At 35.1% G+C, this 14993-nt stretch overlaps 1 protein-coding gene across 2 annotated transcripts; it reads left to right on the top strand.

Annotated features, from left to right (window-relative positions):
- The first annotated feature begins 43 nt into the window (after positions 1-43).
- On the top strand, positions 44-14439 carry uap1 (UDP-N-acetylglucosamine pyrophosphorylase 1). Of its 2 annotated transcripts, XM_048200055.1 has the most exons (11): positions 44-217; positions 837-1129; positions 2882-3086; positions 5895-6070; positions 6431-6603; positions 10055-10248; positions 10731-10871; positions 12139-12327; positions 12767-12808; positions 13430-13496; positions 13665-14439. In XM_048200055.1, exons 2-11 carry the CDS (start codon positions 853-855, stop codon positions 13755-13757), a joined length of 1557 nt encoding a protein of 518 aa, XP_048056012.1. In that variant the 5' UTR covers positions 44-217; positions 837-852; the 3' UTR covers positions 13758-14439. The 2 variants fall into 2 exon arrangements, with proteins under 2 accessions (XP_048056012.1, XP_048056013.1); XM_048200056.1 differs by lacking the exon at positions 12767-12808 and having other exon boundaries at positions 46-217.
- Positions 14440-14993: the final 554 nt, after the last annotated feature.

The following is a 14993-nucleotide window of genomic DNA, read 5'->3' as shown; positions in this document are numbered from 1 at the left end:
TGCATAGAGGCAGGAATATGGGAGGGGGAAATAGAGCGTTTCATTTGACTATTCGGTGTTTCCGTGTGTGTCCTGCCACGTCAGTCTGACGGATATCGGAGGAGGACCTCATCCCGGGCAGTGAAGGAAGGCGGCGCTCTCAGGAGATGTAGCTGTGTCTTTAGTCCTACTACTGAAGTGAGAGGGAAGTATTGAATGATCAGCAGCTGCTCCAAAGGTAAGAATGTTATGATATTGTTAAATTTACCACCATAAAACATTTCGCAAGGTTTGGCTCGACGGAGAGCTGAACTGATGTCAAGGAGGCGACAGCGGCATTCCACGCTACTCTAATCAAACACTAATTTACCAGTCTGTCGATTTGTGTTTGAGGGCAAAAATGGGGCAGATATTGGTAGTTCTTACAGGCTGTTACATTTGAGTAGTATATGTTTCTTTTTATGAACGGCTATGACAAATGTTGATACCTTGTCAATAAACAAAAATTGGAATAGGATTTTTTTGTTTTGTTTTTTGGAGCAGGTGTGTACTTAAATCAGGAATAAGGGGTGGTGTCAGTCTTTTATCAAACTTGATTACTGTTCAGTAGCCTTTCATATGAACAAAAATTGTCTACGTTGTGTTCCTGCCAATCAAAATTTAGGTTGATCTTTGAGTAAATATCACACCTGCCCTTAGACTTAGTTTACCTTGAGTTTATTTGACTGAGCACGTACACAGAGTGGTTATCAATTTATGGGTGTGATAAAATGGGTGGATCTGCCAGGATTTCCAGAGACTCTCAGATAATCATTGTAACTTTGCTTCTACCTCTGTTCCATCACTGACTCGTCCAGATCTAACAGAGAGACCATGGACATCAGCAAACTGGTTGAGAGACTCGCTGAAGCCGGGCAGTCTCATGTCCTCCAGTTTTGGGATCAGCTGAACCCTGAGGAGCAAGCTGAGATGAGAGTGGATCTGGAGAGCATGAACTTCATGGAGATCAATAACTTCTTTAAAAGTGCCATGAAGACATCTGGGCAGAGCTCCCAGGAGAAAGTGGACTCCAGGATGGAACCGGTGCCACGGGAAGTTTTGGGCAGTGTAACACGCGATCATGAAAGTCTTAAAAAATGGGAAGAGGAAGGTGAGTTCAGATATTTAATGTTTCACAGGACTTCATCTCAAACATATTTGGCATAAGTGCCATCCTTACTAAAAAAAATAAAATAACCCCCTGAGGTTTTTTGCTGGTATACATGGGTTTAACTGATCTCTCAGCCTGGCCAAACCAGTTGGTTTTCCAGCCTGGCCAGGTGACAAATGCCCCAAACCTGAGCAAAACAGACCAGCTTGGTCAGGCTGGGAGACCAGATACCTTTTTTTTTTTTTTAGCAGAATATATATAGGACAGGAGGCCATTTAATACATTTACAGAATCAAAGCAGTTATGTTTCATTTAATATAACCCAAACCAAATGTTAGTCTTTGTTGAGCAGAAACAAATGTTTCTAAGAAATATTGCACAACAAAACACAATGAATGATGCAGTATCCTTCCCGCCCAATTGGACCTCAGAGAACCAAACTTAAAGAAATCATGACCCCTGAGAGAGAGAGGATTTCTGTCCAGTGTCAAGTACATCTGTAACAACACGTTTCAGATTTGAATAAACATTGTTTTGTCCCAGTACCCCATTTTTGGGAGTATGCTCTAAAAGGGGTTAAAAACATCTGGTTCTGGTTAGATCTGACGTAATTTCTTTGCTGAAGTCATGTTAAGCTCATTCAGAATCACATCATCCTTAATCAGACCACATTATATGGTACCCAAAGACCTTCTTTGCCCCATTTGTCTTCTTTCTCCCATTCATACTTTTTAAAAATTAATTTAATTCAATAAAAATAGTTTTAAATAATTATGTTTTTAATTCACATGAAAGACGTATTTTAGCATATTCAAGGCTGTGTGTAGGGCTGCACAGCGATTAATCGCGATTAATTGTTTGCAAAATAAAAGTCTGTTACGTAACGTGTGTGTTCTGTGTATAATAATTATGTATATATATATGTATATATATATATATATATATATATATATATATGTATGTATGTATGTATGTATGTATGTATGTATATATGTATGTGTGTATGTATGTATATGTGTGTGTGTGTATATATATGTATATGTGTGTGTGTATATATATGTATATATATATATGTATATATGTGTGTATATATATATATATATATATATATATATATATATATATATATATATGTATATATGTGTGTATATATATATATATATATATATATATATATATGTGTATATATAATATATATATGTGTATACATAAATACATGCACATACATGTATACATTTAAGAAATATATACATGTATAAATAAATATACATATTATATATATTTTATATTACATATAAATATTTTATATATAAATATAATTTTTTTTCTTAAATTTATACATGTGCATGTATTTATATATACATAATTATTATACACAGAACACACACATATATTACGTAACACAGACTTTTATTTTGCAAACGATTAATCGCGATTAATCATTGTGCAGCCCTAGCTGTGTGTTGGTGAAGTAACATCAAGCATAAAAGTAATTTATGTAATATAAATTGGGCCTCATAAAAATATTAGGATAATCGCCCCTGTTATCTACAAATAATGAAAAGCAAACTGTTGCTTAGAAGCCAGACATTTTATACAGTCATTAATGCGTCATATTTTACATGTAATGTAATAGTTATTTTATGTGGACTCATGTAATACTCATATAATGGCAACGGTGACCTATGTTTTTATGACATAATATTAACACCTATTTGCCAAAATGACCAAACCTCTCATCATCCCACACAGGCCTGCGCTGTATATCAGAGAACAAAGTGGCGGTTCTTCTGTTGGCTGGAGGTCAAGGGACACGGTTGGGTGTATCATATCCAAAAGGCATGTATGACGTTGGCCTCCCTTCCCACAAAACCCTCTTTCAGATCCAGGCAGAACGCATCCAAAGACTGGAACAGCTCGCTGAAAAGCAGCACACAAGGAAATGCTGCATTCCATGGTAAGATGATCATTAAACGCAATTAAAGTTTATTCCGTTACAGTGCACTTACAGTAAAAGCAGTGGATAATGGAAAAACAGCCATTTTCAACCTCTCAGGAAAGTAATTTGAGTTAACAATTGTTAAATCTAATTACTTGGATTACCTGACTTGTTTTGATCTTAAGGAAGTTTCTCCTCCTTTAACCTAATGCAAGTGACTCCCTACTATGAATGTAATTGCTTGGTTTAGTCAGTGTGAAATTGGGCTGACATGAGACCAGCATGTCGTCCTGACGAACTAGGTCAGACTTCAAGAGAAAAAGAATTTTTGAGCCAGTCTCTACCCAGCAGAAATGACCTCTGACACAATACATACACATGATGCCCTAATGATCAGCTCTTGTTTCAAAGACAGATTTTTAAAGACAGATTATAATACTATATCACTGTATGATTACCAATATACTTTAAAGAACGCCATAATATTACCATCATTTTAGTATCCAAAATGTGCCATGTCCAGAAAAAACATGCTAATGCCATTATACTTAATTACCACAAGGTCATAGATTTGTTTTTCCAATCAAAGTACTCACTGCACTCTCCCAGCTAATTAGGTGCTAACTGACAAAGGCAGGGTTTTTTATCTCTTGTTTTAACTTAATACTTTTTTTAGAGTGCAGACCTTTTTTTGCATTTTTTTTGACCATTCAATTCAACTCAATTCACATTTATTTGTATAGCGCTTTTCAAAATGCATATCATTTCAAAGCAGCTTTACGGTAAATGTGTGCTTCTACATTATGATTTAGAGTGATCTGTTATGACTGTGTCCATGTAATGTCCATATTTCAGAAATGTACAGTTCAAGAAAGTACAAATCATGCAATTAGCTAACATCATATATTAATTTTAGGCAGAAACAATGAGCTCATTAAAGCAATTATTAAAGCTGTGACCATAATTACAATATATAGAAAATATGGCAGGTGTGTAAGTTGATTCAGAGTTGGTGTTATCTGAAGTCCTCGCATACGTTGCCATCATCTCTTCGATCTTCGAGGTGATGGGTCATCTGCAATTTTTGTAAGGCTACATAGATTTGTTTTAAAAAGAATACATTAAATCGAACAAAAGTGACAGTAAAAACTTATACATTTTTACAAAAAATTATCTATTTCAAATAAATGCTGTTCATTCTGTTCATCAAAGAATCAGCATATCATCAAATCAGCATATTAGAATGATTTCTGAAGGATCATGTGACACTGAAGACTGGAGGAATGGCTGCTGAAAATTCAGCTTTGCCATGACAGGAATAAATTAGGCCTTAGTTCAATTAGGATATTTAAGTATCTTTTATAAACGTACACTAGAAAAAACATTACTAGTGTACATCTTGGGACAAAACAATGACACTGACATATTTTAAGATCTGTCAGTACAAGTTGATTTCAGTTAAAACAGCTCAAACATGCATTTTAGTCTAGGACTAGCTTAAGCCTTGTCTGTGAAACCGGGGGAGGACTTTTTATGCTTTTATTGGCCATTCATTTACATGATAACAGCGTTTTGGGGCTCTGAAAATGAAAACGTTTGAAAATGGGTTTCAAAGTGCAAGTTTTTGAAAATGATACCATTATCGTCTCCGTGTAACAACAAAAACGCAATTTTGTACCATGTAAAACAATGCGATGCTAGAATGTTACAGCTAGACGCTTGACAACAGATAATCAATCGTGTGCTCATGCTTGCGTGCTTTGGACAGTATCAGAAACACTACGCGTTGTATATAAACAGTAAATTCAGCGTTTGAGAGGAAAAATGTCAAATGCTGACAGAAAACGCAGCAATTTTTACATTTATAGTCCGAAATGTCCATTCAGTAAAACTTGACAGTTAGCAATACGAGGATGTGCAATGCTAGAGCTTTTATGTAAACAGGTCGTGTGCTGCATTTATCCAATCAATGACATTGACACCACAAATAAGAACGTCAACCCAGGGTTTAGGAATGTACAGTGTGAAACATCAGTTTATAAATACCCAGGATTAATTGTTAACCCTGGATAAATTATGAGCAGTGTGTAACATGAAGCAAGATAACCCAGGATTTAATTTACCCTGGTCTGCAATGTTTTAAAGATCAAATTTCACAACAAATAAAGTTATCTCCTAGAAAAATAATCTATTCTGAACTGCCGAAACGAGTCGTCAGTAGGGCTGGGCGATATATCGCATGCGATTGTCACGCGCATTTTGTCAGTAAAGCCGGTAATAGACAGAGCCGTAGTTCACTGTCAAGCTACGCAATATCGCGTTCATTGTCGCAGATGAATCGCCTTCGATAATGAACGCGATATTGCGTAGCTTGACAGTGAACTACGGCTCTGTCTATGCCGCTCCATTTGAAAGCAGGTGATGGCGATTTAGCGATAATCAGGGAACCGGCTTTACTGACGAAATGCGCGTGACAATCGCATGCGATATATCTTGCAGCCCTAGTCGTCAACAAAACCAGTTTCACTTTTCTTGTTACATACTGATGTAACAATGTAACAAATTTGCATAATGCCAGCCTATGGTCTTCATTGGCTGCCAGCGAACAGTGTCTACTTTGACCCGCCCTCAAATACTGTAGTTGTAGCTGTAGTTGTAGTATTTTACAATATTACTGTTTTTACTGTACTGTTTTATTGTTGATCAAATAAATGCAAGGGAGGCTGATGAGCATAAGAAACGTTTTATTCAAAAACGAACTTTTGAACAGTAGTGTATTTACTGTATACTTAAAGCAATGACATGGTCAATGTTTTGATACATCAGGTACATTATGACAAGTGGCAGAACAATGGACATGACCAAAGATTTCTTCATGCAACACAACTACTTCGGCCTGAAGGAAGAGAATGTGTTTTTCTTTCAGCAAGGCATGCTTCCTGCTGTGGACTTTAATGGGAAAGTTATTCTAGAGGGCAAAGGCAAACTTGCCATGGCACCAGGTGAGTTTTTAAAAGCAAGACTAGCATCTCTTGTTGACAAATTTAACCAACTTGATTCTTTTTTTTGTTTTGTTTTAAACCTCACGTATGAGGTATGACTGTAAATTATTTACAGCATGTTGTCAAACTAAACGTCAAAGTCTCCAAGTAATCTTAACCACAGATGTTATTTTGCTCATAAATCAAAAACCGCTTTTCTAAAAACCCATTCGAAATTTCTCAAAGGAAGTCCTGGTTAATTAGCCTTACAGTTAGCTTACAAAGTGATATCATGATCGAACAGCTTGCTTAGTCTCAGAATAATTATAAATACTGTGAATATTCAGCACTTGTATGTTTTCTCTGAATCTCCTTATTCAGACGGAAACGGGGGGCTGTACAGAGCTCTGGGGACACAGAACATTGTGAAGAACATGGAGACGAGAGGAATCTCCTACATCCACGTCTACTGCGTAGACAACATTCTTGTGAAAGTGGCTGACCCTGCTTTCATTGGCTTCTGTACACTTAAAGGAGCAGACTGTGGTGCAAAGGTTAGTTTTTAACATACCTATCCCTGCCCTTACAAGTATTTCCTTTTCTATACATATTTCAGAAAATATTATGCAAATACAGTTCTATTACGAATGTGTCTTATCATCACTCGGTGTATTATGATTAAGCTTTATCTGATTAACTTTTTATCTTTATTTGTGGACTATTCCTTAATCTGCTTATTTCTTTATGTTTTTTTATAGAAAGTAAAAGTGCCATGTCACATATTTTAAAAACATGAGCTATTTTGCTAGTCCACTAGATGGAGCAGCTGCTCAAAAAAAAGAAAAAAAGAAAAACAGGAAATACAGCAATTTACACTACCATTCAAATGTTTGGGGTCAATATTGATTTTATTTATTAAAATTAATACTTTTATTTTGCAAGAACACATTAAACTGATCAAAAGTGACAGTTTTATAATTTTTATAATATTTATGAAAATGTAATATATTTATTTATTTATTTTATTATTCAAACATTTATAATATTACAAAAGATATCTATTTCAAATATTTTTTTTTTTTTTTTTTTTACTTTGTTTATCAAAGAATCCAGAAAAAAAAATGTATCACTGTTTCCACAAAAACGCAGAACAACTGTGTTCAACATTGTTGATTGTAAGAAATGTTTCTTGAGCACCAAATCAGCATCTTGATTTCTGTAACATCATGTGACACTGAACACTGGAGTAATGTTGACAGCTGAAAATTCAGCTTTTTGCCATTACAAAAATTACATATTAAAGTAGAAAACAGTTATTGTAACTTGTAATAATATTTTGCAAAATTACACATTTTACTGTATTTTGGATCAAATATATTATTAAAAACACTTTTTTTTTTTTTTTTTTTTTTTTTTTATAAATATTACTGACCCCAAACCTTTTAACCTTTAAACCTTTTATTTTTTTTACACATTGGAATGACTTTACATGGTTTAGTGATGTTTATTTAAACATCATTTTTTATTTTAGGGGCTTTTTGAACAAAGTAATAGTGAAAAACAGGAAATTTTATTCAGTTCTGACAATTTCTAAGTAGCAAACTAGTCTCATCTAATTGGTAACCTAGTTGTTTAATGACGTTTATATGTTAGGAATGTTTTGATGGGACCCTGGGCTTAGCCACACATCCTATAGCAATGAATTGTGGTTCCTTTTAGAATCTAGTTTCAGGTAACATGTTCACATGTGCTTTTGCAGTCTGCGTACACAACAGCAAGAAGGGAAAAATACTTTTACAAGGAACAGTGGTTATTCTGGACATTTTAAATGGTCTCCAGTCAGGAGCTAAATTGCCTTTAAAACTCTTATATAACGAGCCTGGTGATGCAGTATACCAGTTAATTTAGCAATTATTCTCAATGTAACCTCACAGTCTTTGACGTAATGTAGTGGTTATGGTGCAGTGGAAACCAAATTGAAGCTGAACCTGCTAGCGGGCATTTTTATCATACATGTTTAGTGTTAACTTCTTTTTTTGGTTTGTACACTTCCCATTTGCATTATCATCCAACTCAGATATCCAATACATGTGAAATGATTCACACTTCAGTGTAGGTGTGTACCCGAGGACTCTAATATAACACAAGAAGGAAACTTGCCACGTTTTACTTGTGTGACCAGTTAGTCATGTAATGACTATAGAATTTCATGAAATCTGGAAATGCTTGTTTTGTTTCATCTGAGCATATAGTACTTATCATATTTTTGCCGCTCCGATTCTGATTCTTTTTCTCTGTTCTCTCTGAATTTAGATATCTTTTTTGGTTATTTGAAAGTGAAGAATTGCTTTTTTTGTATTTCCCAGTGTGAACAAAATGCCTTGAAAGCGTCCTCTGATTGCGAAACAGAATAATTAGCTTACAATATGTGATTCATGAAAGTATTTGCATGTGATATTTGGTTCAGACATAAATACTCAACAGATGGTTTTGAATACTGAGCTTTCCGAAGCTGCTAGTAATTAAACAGTTTCTGCGTGACAGGGGCACGATGGTAAGAAAATTTGGACCCACCCACCCCTCATAATTTCTGAAGCATGCACTTAAAGTGGCTTTAGCTCAAAGCCTCCCACCAATGCTAACCCTTCATCAACCGAGAAGTTTGTAATTTGTTACTCAGATGAATGGAAAGGGTTTTCTGCTTCTGCCTTTGCTGTAATTTAGCACAGACCTCAGGCAAACACAACACACAGGGGTGTGTGGGCCATACAATCTCTGCAGTTAGTTTAGTACTTGTCGTTTCGGCATTGATAAATTTTGTCTTTCCGACTTAAATTCATTTAAATGTTATAAAAAAGACACATTTAACATTTTTTTTTTAGACTTGGTTTTATTACTTGACAAGTTATGACAAATTGTAATCAGTTGACATGACACAATCTTTATGACAGCTGATAAATGGGGAAAAAAAACTACTTTAATCATTAACAAGAGGGTTTACAAGGGTTGTTATATTAAATTTTTTTTGTTCTCTTGTGTATTTCCCCTAACAAATCTCAGACAGTAAACTGATGCCTCTATTTATGACGTACTGACACGAAGGACACATGCTTTGAAACAGGCGCTTTGTCGCGTCCAGTGTAGACACGTTGTAAGTGAATTTAGGCATCAACACGTTATAATGTACATTACATTACCTTTCAAAGGTTTTGGCTCAGTAAGATTTTTATTTAAAAAAAAAAAGAAAGTCTTTTATGATCTCCACGGCTGTTTATTGTGAAATACTATTACAATTTACAATTAATTGTTTATATATAATATAATATAATCAGATATCATTTGGTCTAACATTTCCTATTATTATAACAGCTGAAAAAAAGTTGAGCCGTTATAATATTATTTTCCAGGATTCTTTGATTTATAGAAAGTTCAAACAAACAGATTTTATTTGAAATATATATATTTTTTTGTAACAATATACAATTCTTTACTGCCACTTTTGTTCAATAATACATCCTTGCTGAAAAGTATTATTTTAAAAAGGAAAATCTTACTGATCCCAAACATTTGAACATTAGTGTAGGTTTTTTTAATTTTCCTGTTATTGTCAGTAAATGGCTAATATTAAAATTATACATTAACTTTTGTTTTTGTTTTTTTACGGCAAAACAATGTACACTATGAAAAATTTATATAAATTTCAAAACCTGCATTTATATTAAATTTAACAGTAATTAAATTGTTAGTGTTATTAAAGCGTTAGTGTTTCTAAAAATTCACTTCATGTGAGTGCTACATGATCTAAATGTAAAAAATGCATGTCCAGGAAAGTATTGAATTAATTGATACTACTTTCTTCTTCTTTCTTTTATTTATTTATAAAGCACATTTAAAAACAACCCACGGTTGACCAAAGTGCTGTACAGATAAAAAAAAAAAAAAAGAAATGTGTCAGTGTTGTACTGAAGTCAAACATGTACTGTATTTAATACATCTGATTGGCAGGTTGTGGAGAAGACCAATCCAACAGAGGCAGTGGGCGTGGTCTGTAAAGTGGATGGGCGTTATCAAGTAGTGGAGTACAGCGAGATTACCTTGGCAACGGCAGAGAAGCGAAGCACCGATGGTCGACTTATGTTCAATGCTGGCAACATAGCTAATCACTTCTTCACCCTCACATTCCTCAAAGATATTGTGAGGTTAGTCAATCCTCAGAGAGTGCTTCATGCATTATATGAGCCTGCTATTAATGTCACTGTAATTTTTAATTGATATTTTTAATTTATTTTTGGCAAAGTATGTAGGTCAATTTGATTACTCATTTGATTACTCATCTGTGAATCACACCATTTGACTATATTTTGTTGCTAGGCGATGATCTCTGTAACATATTAAACAGTACAGTTATTTCTATGAGCTATTTCCAATGAGCTTTGCCATCTTGTAAATACTAGACAGGATGGAGCTGACTTTAATGTGCGCTGAGAATGAGGTAAAGTCAGGAGAGGAACATCTGCAGTTTTTGAGTGTCTGGTATTTTAAACACAGATGACTTTGCCAGACGTGTTCTCTTATTGTCATTTTTATGAAACTTTAACTGAAAGAACATGCTTCACTTTTCTGTCTGTTACTGTCTGCCCGTCCATCCCTCTGTCTTTATACCTCTATATCTTTCTTTTAGGACTCACGAGCCACAGTTGCAGCACCATGTGGCACAGAAGAAAATTCCCTACGTGAACACACAAGGGCAGCTAATCAAACCTGACAAACCCAATGGGATTAAAATGGAAAAATTTGTCTTCGACATATTCCAGTTTGCCAAGTTAGTGTCAGAACTTTTTTTTTTCCATTCCTGTTTTTAGTATGTGTTCTATTGGCTGGAATGCTCCTCATTTACCCACGTTTCAGAGTTCAAATTGATTGACATTCTACAGGTTTTACACAATATGCAGTGAAGACAGTGTGCTGTACTTTTGTTTTTGTTTTTTCCCCCTTTGAAACACAAAAGTAGCAATCAGAATGTGAAAGCAACTCTTTTCAAAGACACCCCTGCTCTGGCTCACGCCATTATGAGATATGAAGATCCAGAGAGCCTCCAAAATCTCTTAAAGACTATAATTAAAGCTAGCTAATCATATACAACATAAGAATGTTATTTATAGCATCTTTTCGGCATGCTAAAGAAGTTAAAATTAAATCTGAACTGGCTTAAAATTGTCAAAATCAAATGTCAAATGCTTCAAAAAGTTTGGGATCAGTAAGATATTTTAATGTTTTTAAAATAAGTCTCTTCTGCTCTCCAAGGCTGCATTTATTTGATCCAATATACAGTAAAAACAGTAATAATTGTGAAATATTATTACAATTTAAAATAACTGTTTTCTCTTTGAATATATTTTAAAATGTAATATATCCCTGTGATGGCAAAGCTGAATTTTCAGCATCATTACTCTAGTCTTCAGTGTCACATGATCCTTTAGAAATCATTATAAAATAAGCTGATTTGCTTCTCAAGAAACATTTATTCTTATTATCAATGTCGAAAACCCTTGTGTACATGTTTGTGTATTTGTGTGTGTGTGTGTGTGTGTGTGTGTGTGTGTGTGTGTGTGTGTGTGTGTGTGTGTGTGTGTGTATATGTATAATGTTGACCTTAACTAAACTTTTAAAATAGAGTGGTGCAGGGATGACGTCAAAGCCCAGAAGACTAATTCGCCACTGGCTCCCTCGAGATTTTCATATGGGGTTTTATGAAAGGGGTTTTTCAATTTATGAGTAAAATAAAGCCTATGATAAACTTAACTTGGCGATACGATACATTGACGTTTTGTCTTATCAAGTTATGTTTACCACAGGCTTTATTTTACTCTGAAATTGAAAAACCCCATTACAAAACACCATAGGAAAATCTCAAGGGAACCAGTGGCGAATTAGTCTTCCAGGTTTTAATGTTATCCCTGCGCCTCTCTATGGAGGAAAGTCCCTCTGGTTGGGCATTCCTGTAAGGGTGTGATGTCACATCAAAACTATAAATTGTTGGAAGTTGTCAACATCTTAAAAAAAAAAAAAAACTTTTTTGTGTATGGCAGAAAGTTTGTGGTATATGAAGTTCTGAGAGAAGATGAGTTTTCTCCATTGAAGAATGCAGACAGTCAGGATGGGAAGGACAACCCCACTACAGCCCGTCACGCCCTCATGTCCCTGCATCACCGTTGGATCTTAAATGCAGGAGGGCATTTCGTTGATGAGAATGGAACCCGTATACCTGCTATACCCAGGTGAGACAAATACTCAGGAATGAAAATTCTGTCAGTATTTACCCATTTTAGTGTTGTTCTAAACCTCTATGGTGTCATTTTTTTCCCATGGAACACAAAATGAGAATTTCTGAAGAATCCTCACACAGCTCTTGTAGGCCTATGGATTATTTATTTATTTATTTATTTTTGGATCTTGACATACATTATACCATTGTATGCAAAAGAGCTCTGTGAAAATTCTCCTTTTGTGTAACACTGCAAAAATAACGGCATACAGTTTTAAAAAACCATGAAGGTGAGTAAATAATGACAGAATTTTCATTTTTGGCTGAAATACCTTTTTTAACTCAACTCTTGTTGTTGCTGCATACATTTCCATCCCACTGTGTTCAGTTTCACTCCCAGTTATCTTCAGTTATAGTGTAACCTCACTATATTTCCTGTGTAACATTTATAGACATGGACCAGCAGGGACAGTCACTCCTGAAGTCAGCCAGAAGTAACTATTCTCACTGTCGTATGTAGTGCATGGTGATGGGGCTTCGCTCTTTGTAGATTCCGTGTAGCTGTTAGAGCTCAGTGGGAGAAGATGTCCAATCCCAGACAGGCCGTAGTAAAGGTTGGCATCTTTTAACTGGCTCTGACCCAAAAAGCAGCTACTAACGGGCAGAATAATATGCATGCTGGGAAATGGGCAACTGGAATGCTGAACAGAACAAGGCTGCTCATCAATATAACAAGTAATCTGGTTTAGGTGCTTATAATCAAGTTTTTTTTTTCACTGCACAATGACAGAAAATGGCAGAATTTTGTATTATGAATATTTAAATGCATTAAGAATGGTTGCATTTTGCATAAAGTGATTGTGGTCGTCTAAATTGTTTTTAATGGGTGAATAATCTGTAATGGAATGATTTTTTTTTTTTTTTAATAATCCCCTCTATGAAGGTTAAGAATATTAAATCTAACCTTCTACGTTTTATTCATTTATTTTATTGATATGAAGTGTCTGATTGTCTAAAATCATTTCATATCATATATGATACATGATTCATGCTTGATCTGGCATGGCCATACAGATTAAAATCTATAACCCATTTTGGTGCTCTGCCTATCACAGCCTGAAGGATGGAACAGACCTGCCAATCAAATGTGAGATCTCTCCTCTTGTGTCTTATGGTGGTGAGGTAAGAGTCATAAAGGTTTATTTTTAATAATCCCAGTAATAATCCCAGAGTAATTTTATCTAATATATGGTTTAGGTGCAAGAGGAAAACATTTTAGGCTATATACTCTACTTGCTAGTTTCTATTTAAATAAAAAATGAAGAATTAATAGTTTGTCTTGATTCCAAGGGGTTGGAGCATCTTGTGAACGGACAAGCTTTCCAGCCCACTCTGGTCATCGATGAGAAAGGCGCCCATGAGCTCGTGAAGAACGGCCTGTGAACATACTGATGGCTGCTGCACTTGAAACCAAAATGAAGACACTTTATCTCTTTATCCTCTTCTTCGCACTTCCTGCCAGAGTGGAGGAAACTGTGAAATTCTTGTACGATAAATTGAAGAAACTGGGGCAGAAGGCTAATCGCAATCAAACCATTTTATGATCAAACTATTTATTTTGCGAAGAATTATTTTTATATCAATGTGCATTTCTTTCTTTATTGAATGGGAACTTATGAATTTAGCTGTTTAATTTATAGATGAAAAACATTACATCAAATGATACATAATGGTATATACTGTGGGTTGCATGAATGGACACTGCTAAGGTTTGTTTTTTTACAAAATGTAGATACATGTAAAAACTGCACAAAACAAAGTGGATGTCTGTTTTTAACAGGTATGTTTTTTGACCAGAAAAAGTGAGTGAGAATGTGACATTGCGTCAGACTTTCCAGCGCAGGGTTTATGGGGGATGTTCTGATTGGTTGGAGTCTCTTGCTGACACTGAGAGTGCTTTAGAAAGTGTGCACTGAGACACCTACTCTTTCTCCTCTCTCTTTTACTCTCTTCCTGTCTCACACAATCTTTAGGACATCTCTTTTCTGATATGCCTTTGTCTACACCGTCTATGTTAGTTTATATGTGCACATCCATGTATAAAATAATTTACCATGATGAAAAATTCATTTGTTTACTTTATTTTCTGCGTCTGTCTTGACTTGCATTTGCACAAGATGCATGGAAATTGGAGAGTTGCATTGCATTTAACTTGACGTTTGAGAAAATGAAAATGTCCGTGTTGCTGAAATTTTCGCATTGACTTTAAAGGGTTAGTTCACCCAAGATTCTGTCATTAATCACACACCCTCATGTTGTTCCACACCCGTAAGACCTTCGTTCATCTTCGGAACACAAATTAAGATATTTTTGTTGAAATCCAAGAGGTACGTGACTCCTCTATATGCAGCAATATAATCGCCACTTTCAAGGTCCAGAAAGGTACTAAAGACATTGTTGAAACAGTCGACGTGACTGCAGTATTTCAACCTTAAATTTATGAAGCAACAAAAATACTTTTTGTGTGCACAAACAAAAGTAACGACTTTATACAATAATATGTTCTCTTCTGTCATTCTCATACGTTGTTTATGTCTTGCTCATTATTGGCCGGCTCCTGTGTCAGCATCACATGCATGTGTCGTGCTGCTCACGTGTGTAGCTTTGGCCAACACTGAG

The sequence above is a fragment of the Megalobrama amblycephala genome, linkage group LG8 (genome assembly GCF_018812025.1).
Source record: "Megalobrama amblycephala isolate DHTTF-2021 linkage group LG8, ASM1881202v1, whole genome shotgun sequence".
In the NCBI taxonomy this organism is placed as follows: Eukaryota; Metazoa; Chordata; class Actinopteri; order Cypriniformes; family Xenocyprididae; genus Megalobrama; species Megalobrama amblycephala.
This window is presented reverse-complemented; position numbering and strand designations above follow the sequence as displayed.